At 45.0% G+C, this 8,164-nt stretch overlaps 1 protein-coding gene across 1 annotated transcript; it reads right to left on the bottom strand.

Annotated features, from left to right (window-relative positions):
• Positions 1-515: 515 nt before the first annotated feature.
• Positions 516-5,771, bottom strand: LOC118156810 (scavenger receptor cysteine-rich type 1 protein M130-like; the record flags this gene model as incomplete). Its single annotated transcript, XM_035311033.1, has 5 exons — positions 516-830; positions 1,745-2,062; positions 2,509-2,820; positions 3,623-3,937; positions 5,463-5,771. Coding segments are annotated over 5 exons (1,569 nt in total), but the record flags the coding sequence as incomplete, so codon positions are not given.
• Positions 5,772-8,164: the final 2,393 nt, after the last annotated feature.

Genomic DNA, 8,164 nt, shown 5'->3' with positions numbered 1-8,164 from the left:
GTGGCTAGCCGGGGTGGGGCGCCGGCTGCTCGGGGTTGGGCTGGGCATCGGTCAGCGGGTGGTGAGCAATTGCATTGTGCATCACTTGTTTGTACATATTATTATTATTATTATTATCTATCTTAATAAACTGTCTTTATCTCAACTCACAGGCTTCACTTTCCCGTTTCTCTCCCCCATCCCAGAGAGGGAGGGGGGAGGGTAAGCGAACGGCTGTGTGGTGTTTAGCTGCCAGCCGGGTTAAACCACAACAGGAACCCTCCCAATTATCTCCACAATGCCCCACCATACACTTTGGTGTGTGTATATATTAATGAAAAATAAGGACTTCAGTACACCCTTCGTATTTTAATGGGATAAAAGAAGATGTGCTGTCCAGCCATGCTTGCAGTAAAGAGGGAATTATAGGCTGTCCAAGCAAGGCTACCAAGTCTCAGCTTCCCTCTTCATATCCCTTCTCTTCCAAGCCACAAAAAAAAGAAAAAAAGAAAAAAAAAAAGAGTCTCTGAACATACCTGAGCACAGGACTCCAGCATCCTCCTTGTGTTGGCAGTTGTGCTGACCCCATGCCCTGGAGGGACATGCCCAGAGATCAGATTCAGCGCCAGTGCAGTTCACATCATCCAGCCAGATCTGTCCTGAGCCTTCACCATAATGAGCAGAGACAAATGCCTTGATGGCATATCCACATTCCAGCTGTTTGCAAACAACATTTGCATCTGAGAGATCCCAGTTATCATCACAGATTGTGCCCCATATGCCGTCATGATAAAGCTCCACTCTCCCAGCACAGCGCTGTGTCCCATTCACCAGCCTGATCTTCTTGCTCTCTACAGGAAGAAGAACCAGATATCAATATGCAGTATAATAATAATGCACATCAGTGTAATGGGTGTATATTTAAAGCACCTTTAAGGTATCATGTTCTTGTTACATTCCAGTTCTTTTTTGGTTTCTTGTGTAGAACTCCTGTGATGCTAAAACCATGTAAAGGAAAAGGACTAATCCTGCAAGAGGTAGATATTTAAATAATTCCCATGGTATGCTGCAAATGTGTAGGAGTGTACCAAATGGGTTGGAATGTATCTCTCCAGAGATCACCTTATCTTGTATGAGAAGCTGTTTTCTGCTTCTACACTCCTGAAGAAAGCTCATGGGCTGAGATAAGGACAGAGAGATCACTCACCAATTACCATCATGGGCAAAGAGATTTAACTTGGGGAAGATTAATTTATTGCCAACTAATAACAGATTAGAGCAGAGAGAAATAAAAGCAAACTAAAAGAGAAGCTGTTTTCTAACTAAACACCTTTGTTTCCGGGACAGTTTCTGCAACAGATAAGTTACAAAATAAGAGAAATGTAGCAACAGTTCTATTTTAAATGCATGTTTAGAAAGGCTGCATGTGTCTATACATATAAAAAAAAAGCCACAAAAAGAAATCCATTTAATTCCTGAGTGTCAGTCAGAATGTGTGGTAGCCAAGGACAAATTAGTATTCTTAGGACTTCTGTATTATATTATCTCTTTTCAATTCTGTGAGCTAAATTGCTTAAGAAATTTGGGTGAAGAAAGCATCAGGTAAATTACACTTGATTCCTTGACCATATTTTGTCCCTTAGAATATACAAGCAAGTGGGTCACCAGATCCATGCCTATTTAAGATCTGGTGAGACCACAGCACAAGGCTGGACAGAGGTAACTCTAGAAAGCAATCTGTTTCTTTTGTATTACAGTAACTCACCGGAGCAAATCACGCCAACATCTTCAGCAACTCCTGTTGGCAGTGCCTGAGAATGGGAGGTCTTGCAGAGCACCAGTTGAGTCTCATTTCCAACACACTGGACACTTCTTAAGCCCACAAGACCAATGCCTCTCTCAGACCTTGGAAGGTAATAGGCTTTCTTGGCTATTCCACACTGGAGTTGTCTGCACACCACAGTAGCATCCTTAATGTTCCAGTCATCATCCAGGACTCTGCCCCACATGCCATGGAGAGAGATCTCAACTCGCCCATCACAGTGGCTCTCACCACCTGAGAGTCTGAGTGAATCAGAAAGGCCTGGGCTCAAGAGATTTGGAAAATGCATTGAATAATATATACTGCTCTTACCACAGTAGAAATAACATGCAGGAGACAGATGGAAGTCAAATTTCTATGTTGGTAAAAAGAATTTCTCTCCACTGGTTAAGGATGAAGCCTGTGTTAAGGCTTTTCTTGCCTCCATGCACACAAGATTTTGCAACAGGAAGTGTGAAAGACTTGCCCAGCTCAAAGGCTAGATACTATGAGGATTCAGGAACATCTAAATAATGTGAATCCCTCCAGAGCAGAATTCTACTAAATGAAGTTCTTATGCTGAAACTGTTGGTGAGAACGTGGTGGTTTGGTGGTGAGGGAAGGGGAAGGACATTAAACATGTTCTGAGATACTTGACTTGGCAGAGTGAGATCAAGACTGCTTTGGTCCGAAGTTACAGAACCTGTAAAAAGCCATTCCGGACTTACCTGAGCAAACAACAGTGGCTGTTTCTCTCGATGAACAGGTTGGATTGCCCAAAGTCACTTGAGCACAGTCCCACAGGCAGGACTCTGTCCCTTCACAGTGAAAAACATCTTTCCATACAAACCCATTCCCATCCACAAAACGGTCTCCTGTCTCAATTGCCTTTGCATAGCCACAGTTCAGCTGATGACAGAGTACGCTAGCATCTTGCATATTCCAGTGGGAGCGGCAGAGTCTTCCCCATGTATCTCCATGGCGAATCTCCACTCTGCCAGAACACGTGGTGCCATTCACTAATCTGATCCCTGGACACCCTGAATACGAGAGAAAATGAATACTAAGATGTCATAATGGTAACTACTCATGGAAGTGATCTGAATGTGACTGTGAATTGGGACTGATTTTTTCTTAGCACTGAGGAGTAGCAAAAATGACTCCGCTAGGCCGCTAGAACTTGTGTACTTACAACTAGAATTCAGTCTCCCCTACGTTGCCAAGAAAAATGACTAGAAATCAGGATCTGGTCCCCTTTTCAATTTTTAGATTTGGAGCACTAGATTTCAAATCTCTAAGTGAACCTTGATTGCTCTGACCATCCTCATTTCTGTCCCCCAGCTATACACCCTCAGGCCATTGGTCCAAGGGCTCACTTAAGCCTAGGACAGGCCTTCAGTCCTTGCTTTAATTATGTGACTGGTGTAACTGTCTCCAGCTCTGTCTCCTGCTGCTCCTGACCCTACTCTCCAGTTAGACCTTAAAGCTGATTGATTACTTTGCCTTGGCTGGCACAGACCTTGTTTTCAGTACTTTTCTCTGTCCTTTACGTTCATATGCTTTGGACTGTGCCCTGTTGGAGTGTGCCTGTGTTATCCACACCCTCTGCACCCAGCTGAACCACTCCTGTGGAGCACCCCACTCTTGCTGTTGCCTGGCACTAGAAGCATTTCACAGAGACCAGGCTTGTGTGCAAATGAAGTGCAGCCTCAGCTTCTGGAAATGCCTGTAGAGGCAGGCACAAGATGGAGCTTGGCTCTGCAGACTCTCTAGATTTTGGGTCCATATCTGTCTCAAAGAAGGAGTTTTTCATTTCTCCTCTTAACCTTTACTAGTGCTCACCTGAACACACCACACGAGCATCATTTCCAGCAGGGCATTCATTCTGACTTAGCTCATTCACAGTACACTCTCTCGAGTGTGAGCCTTCCTTATTGCAGCTGAATGTGCCGTTCCATACAGACCCATTTCCTTTTCCAAAGGACTGTCCAGCCGGTATTGATAGGGCAATTCCACAGCCCAGATGCTGGCAGAGGGCATTGGCAGCTGGGAAATTCCACAGGTAGTCACAGAATGTTCCCCACAAACCTCCATGAAGAAGCTCTACTCTCCCTGAACATCTGGTACTGCCATTTGCCAGCCTGTATCCACCATACCCTGCAGGAAGAATAAAGGACCTTAGCATTTATATTTTTATTTTCATGCTCTTGCACTGAAAATTGTAAGAGATATCTAGCTGCAAGGAAATAGTACTTTCTGTGTCCTAGGTGACTGGGGAGAATGTTAGACCAGGATTTGCATCAGCCAGCTCTTAAACAAGTCTTTATCATCAATGTTATAGATGTGTGCAAATTCTTGAAGTGAACTTATTCTCTCTTCTTCTGCCGTCTCCTCCCCCACAATGCTGCTGCTACCTTGTGAAATCTTTTCTTGCAGAGGAAGTCCCAGCATTGTCTTGCTTTTGGCACATGTGAGAAACAGAGTAGGAGCTACCAGTAGCACTCTCTCTTAGTAGTGGATCCTCTCATGTTATTCAGTAAGCAGCAGCTGCACTGTGAAATTCACAGCTTCCATCTGTGCAACAGCATAAGCATAAGCAATAGGCCATGCCCATCAGCAGACTCACAATAATTTAAGTGTGATATGGATAGGGCTGGGGTGTCCTACTGCCAGCCCTACATCGTTCCTCTATCTTCTCACACTGTTACTACTTACTGTTGCCTCACCCTTGCATCATACTCCTTCTAATGAGAAACTGATTTCCTCTCAGAGCTGTAAATCTTGTAGGACAGAGAAAGGAGCCAAGACCTGTCAGTCACAGACATCTTTTCTAGGCTGTCTGGCTGCCACAACTCCCCATACAAGGCTCTAGACCACCGTGGCCAGTGGGATGACATCCAAGGCAGGCTTAAAAAAGACTGCAGCCCTTTAACTGGGAAATGGACATGAAGTGCAATCCTTTCCATGTTTGTTCTGTAATAGGGTGTTGCTAGCAGCTATGCCTTATGTTCAGTTTATCCTTTTTGATTTGTGCCTTCAGTTTGCTATGTCTAATTATCTTTTTTATAGTGGATGTCTATGTTAGCTGTACTTAAAGCCCAAGCAGTCATGACTATATGTAATTCTTAAATAATGATATCTGACAGTCACAACTAACATCCAGGCCTCTGACAACTTTTTTTTTTTTTTTTTTTTTTTTTTGGTAAATGTTAATTACTTGTGCTTCCTATGATTTCTCAGAGATACGTAGATGTTCCTCCTCTAACTCGATAATTAACTGAAGTGCCAGGGTTTAGCACAAACATTGAACAGAAAATTATTTTTTCCATGTTCCTGGCTGTCTACTCCGGCCACCTCTCCTTTTATGCATATAACAAAGACAAGGAAGGAATTCTTATAGAATGCACAAGCCATTCAGGAAAGGCCTCTAGTAGCATAAGAGAAATTATAGCCCTTTTGTGACTCTTCATCCCTCATGACAAAGTGAAATGGTTAGAAAAGGATATGTTAAAGGCAGACTCCCAGTAGGGTGAAAGAGAGACTGTGGGGCTGCTCTCCTTTACTTCTGGGCCTTCCCTGAACAGCTCAGGCATGATAGAGAAGGAACCCTTAGGACCACAGAGATATGCAGAGACTCTAAAAGTGGGTTGACAAGACATGTAAACTGCATACAAAGTCTCACCTGAACATAAAACATGGGCATCATGAGAGCATGCCTTGCTACGGTCCAACATTCTGGGACAGTGTGCAAGGTGAGTCTCATTCCCCACGCAGTGGAACTCTTCTTGCCAGATCAACTCATGCCTGTTTCCAAAGTGAAATCCTCTCAAGATATCCACAGCCTGGCCACACTTTAGCTCATTACATATAACAGAGGCAGCATTGGAATCAATATGTGAATAACAGACTGTAGCCCAAGTTTCTGCTTGCTTTACTTTCAGGTGTCCTGAGCAGGCAGTGTCCCCTCCAGCTAGATGCAGCCTAGAGAAACCTGGGGTGGGGGGTGGGGGAGGGGATGGGGTGGAAGAGGGGAAGAGAAAACAAACAAACAAACAACAAAGAAATACATCCAACATTAATTGTTCATTACACTGATGTCATTTAATCACTCTCATACATTCATGGGCAAGGCACATGGTATTCACATCGCAGAGGACCAGTGACACTTTTAAATAGCCATTGTGTCAATTCCTGTATGCTACTGACAAGAGAAAAAAGTGTGTCTCAAGATCATCTTTTCCAACCTAGATGATTCTGTAATTCTATGCTTATGGTGATCTTTAGCATCCATGGCACCTGCCTGGAAGGCAACATGGTGGAATGGAAGCAGTCCAAGAGATTTCTGGAGTGTGTCAAGGGCGACTTCTTGATTAGGCATTGGATGGACCAACAAAAATCACATAGCAATTCAGTAACAAGGAAGAAATGGTTGGGGTTATGGTGATCTTTGACAGCCTCAGCTATACATGAAACTGAAATGTGGATTTCCAGATCCTGAAGGCAGCGAGGAAGAAGAGAAGCACAGTGCAAACAGAGCAAATTTCAGCTTATACAGGAAACAGGCTAGTGAAATCCCAATATAAGCAACTCAGAATGGTAGAAGAGCTCAAGAAATCTACAAGGTCTTTATGGATGTCATCTTCCAAGTGTGAGGACAGTCTACCACAATACTGAGGAAAAAAAGTAGATGGCCTAGTAGACTGACTTGGCTAAGCTGGGAGCTTAAAACTACACTTGAATGAAAAAGTAAAGTAAAGTAAAGTAAAGTAAAGTAAAGAAAAGAAAAGTTAAAGTAAAGTAAAGTAAAGTAAAGTAAAGTAAAATAAAGAAAAGAAAAGAAAAGAGAAAAGAAAAGAAAAGAAAAGAAAAGAAAAGAAAAGAAAAGAAAAGAAAAGAAAAGAAAAGAAAAGAAAAGAAAAGAAAAGAAAAAAGAAAAGAAAATAAATGTTTCCCAACCTGGTTCGCCCCTCTGATTACTACCCGCTACTGATAGTCCAGGCTGGCAGTGATAACATTGATGAGAGAAGCCTGAAGGCTATCAAACAGGACTTTAGGGGGCTGGGACGGTTAGTGGATGGAGCGGGAGTACAGGTGGTGTTTTCATCCATTCCTACAGTGGCAGGGAATGGTTCAGAGAGGACACAAAAAGCCCACCTGATAAACACATGGCTCAGGGGCTGGTGCCAACACAGAAGTTTTGGGTTCTTTGACCACGGGGCGCTCTACTTGGCACCTGGCCTGATGGCTGCACATGGGTCCCAGCTGGCCCCAAGGGGAAAACGGATCCTGGCCCAGGAGCTGGCAGGGCTCATTGAGAGGGCTTTAAACTAGGTAAGAAGGGGGATGGGGATGAAACAAAGCCTGTTGGAGGTGTGCCAGGGGGAACAATGGCAAGGCTGGGGGAGAAGGCTAAGGCTCAGCTGAAGTGCATCTACACTAATGCACGCAGCATGGGCAACAAGCAGGAGGAGCTGGAAGCCATTGCGCAGCACGCAGGCTATGATGTGGTTGCCATCACAGAAATGTGGTGGGACCACTCTCATGACTGGAGTGCTGCAATGTCTGGCTATAGATTCTTCAGAAGGGACAGGCAGCATGGAAGGGGTGGTGGAGTGGCTCTCTATATTAGAGAGTGTTTTGACGCCGTCGAACTTGAGGCTGGGAATGACAAGGTGGAGTCGCTATGGGTTAGGATCAGCGGAAAGGCCAATAAGGGAAGCATCCTGGTGGGGGTCTGTTATAGACCGCCAAACCAGGATGAGGGGACGGATGAGGAGTTCTACAGGCAGCTGGCGGAAGTTGCGAAATAGTCAGCGCTTGTTCTTGTGGGGGACTTTAACTTCCCAGACATATCCTGGGAGCACAACACAGCCCAGAGAAAGCAGTCCAGGAGGTTTCTGGAGAGCGTGGAAGATAACTTCCTGACGCAGCTGGTTGGCGAGCCTACCAGGGGAGGTGCCCTGCTAGACCTTCTCTTCACTAACAGAGAAGGACTGGTGGGAGATGTGGTGGTTGGGGGCTGTCTTGGGCAGAGTGACCACAAAATGGTAGAGTTCTCGATACTCGGCGAAGTCAGGAAGGGGATCAGTAAAACCGCTGTCTTGGACTTACGGAGGGCTGACTTTGAGCTGTTCAAGACACTGGTTGGCAGAGTCCCTTGGGAGGCGGTACGGAAAGACAGAGGAGCCCAGGAGGGCTGGGCGCTCTTCAAGAAAGAAATCTTAATGGCTCAGGAGCGGTCTGTCCCCACATGCCCAAAGACGAGCCGGCGTGGAAGAAGACTGGCCTGGCTGAGCAGAGAGCTGTGGCTCGAGCTTAGGAGAAAAAAGAGGGTTTATAATCTGTGGAAAAGAGGGCGGGCCACTCAGGGGGACTACAAGGATG

The sequence above is a fragment of the Oxyura jamaicensis genome (genome assembly GCF_011077185.1).
Source record: "Oxyura jamaicensis isolate SHBP4307 breed ruddy duck chromosome 1 unlocalized genomic scaffold, BPBGC_Ojam_1.0 oxy1_random_OJ66845, whole genome shotgun sequence".
Taxonomy (NCBI): domain Eukaryota; kingdom Metazoa; phylum Chordata; class Aves; order Anseriformes; family Anatidae; genus Oxyura; species Oxyura jamaicensis.
Note: the sequence above shows the minus strand (reverse complement) of the source record. Positions and strands in the feature narration are given on the sequence as shown.